The sequence below is a fragment of the Mus caroli genome, chromosome 1 (genome assembly GCF_900094665.2).
Source record: "Mus caroli chromosome 1, CAROLI_EIJ_v1.1, whole genome shotgun sequence".
Classification (NCBI taxonomy): domain Eukaryota; kingdom Metazoa; phylum Chordata; class Mammalia; order Rodentia; family Muridae; genus Mus; species Mus caroli.
The window spans coordinates 53,800,984-53,802,084 of NC_034570.1; the positions used below are offsets into that span (position 1 = coordinate 53,800,984).

Consider the following 1,101-nt stretch of genomic DNA (forward strand, 5'->3'; position numbering starts at 1 on the left):
TTTTACATGGCGGGGCGGGGCATAATGTGTTGTAAATCGTTTTGTGTGCTGTAAATTATATACGTGTACTTATATATTATATATAAAACAAAATATAGATAATGTACACAGAACCTTTTTCTTCTTTACATGACCGCCTAACCTGACAGCTTCCAGCCTCACTCCAAAACTTAAAAAAAGTCTCGCGATATTTTAAGGCCGTCTCTTTCCGGACTCTACGGTGGGCGGGAAAAACCCGGAAATGACCTCACGCTCTACGGCATTGATCGACCAGAAGTGACGTTACTTCCCAGAATTCTTAGAGAAGGAGACTCGCGTATTTGCTGCTCCATGAGGAGGGTTGTGGAGCGGCTGGGCAACGTGGTCTGTCTGTCCGCGGGGAGGCGACGGCGTTTGCGCTCCCCTGCGTCCGAGGCCTAGCGGGTCTTCAGCGGCCGAAAGGTAGTCATTTGCAGTGGCGTAAGGGCTCGCGGCTAGCCGCGTAGCGCCCTGACCTGGTCTCATCATGTTGGTCCTGTTTGAAACGTCCGTTGGCTACGCCATCTTTAAGGTAGGTGAGATGGAGTTGTTGAGCTAAAAGGCTTATGTGGGACAGAGAGCTGGGTAAGACTTAAGGAGAGACGAACAACGGAACGTATTTTAGTGTCTTTCAAGTCCCCGGGCTCCGAAAAGATGTGAAAAATCAAGAGCCCGCTGGTTCAGGTGAACACGTGGCTTCTCCGACTTTAGGGCGACCTCTGCTTTAATTACTCAGTTTAAAAAATGGGCAGGACCCTTTTATACAAGTGACAATAAAGCGTTCATTTAATCACCTGAGGCTTTGTACATGTTAGATCAGCGCCGTGTCACACAGCTACACCTCCAATCCAAGATAAGTTTAATATTTATCTAATTTATGTATATGAGTACATTATAGCTGTCATCAGACACACCAGAAGAGGGCTACAGATCCCATTACAGATGGTTGTGAGCCACCATGTGATCACTGGGAATTGAACTCAGGACCTCTGGAAGAGCAGTCAGTGCTCTTAACCTGTGAGCATCTCTCCAGCCCCAGGACTTATAGTTTTAACCTGTTAAAATGACAGTAAGAGATGACAG

At 47.0% G+C, this 1,101-nt stretch overlaps 1 protein-coding gene across 1 annotated transcript in view; it reads left to right on the forward strand.

Moving 5' to 3' along the window:
• Nucleotides 1-311: 311 nt before the first annotated feature.
• The window catches only part of Nop58 (NOP58 ribonucleoprotein), a 28,596-nt gene continuing 27,806 nt past the window's right edge, over nucleotides 312-1,101 (forward strand). Inside the window, exon 1 of the mRNA XM_021163287.1 lies at nucleotides 312-550. Coding sequence (XP_021018946.1) covers nucleotides 506-550 — 45 coding nt within the window. The 5' untranslated portion in view covers nucleotides 312-505. The remainder of the gene's footprint in view (nucleotides 551-1,101) is intronic.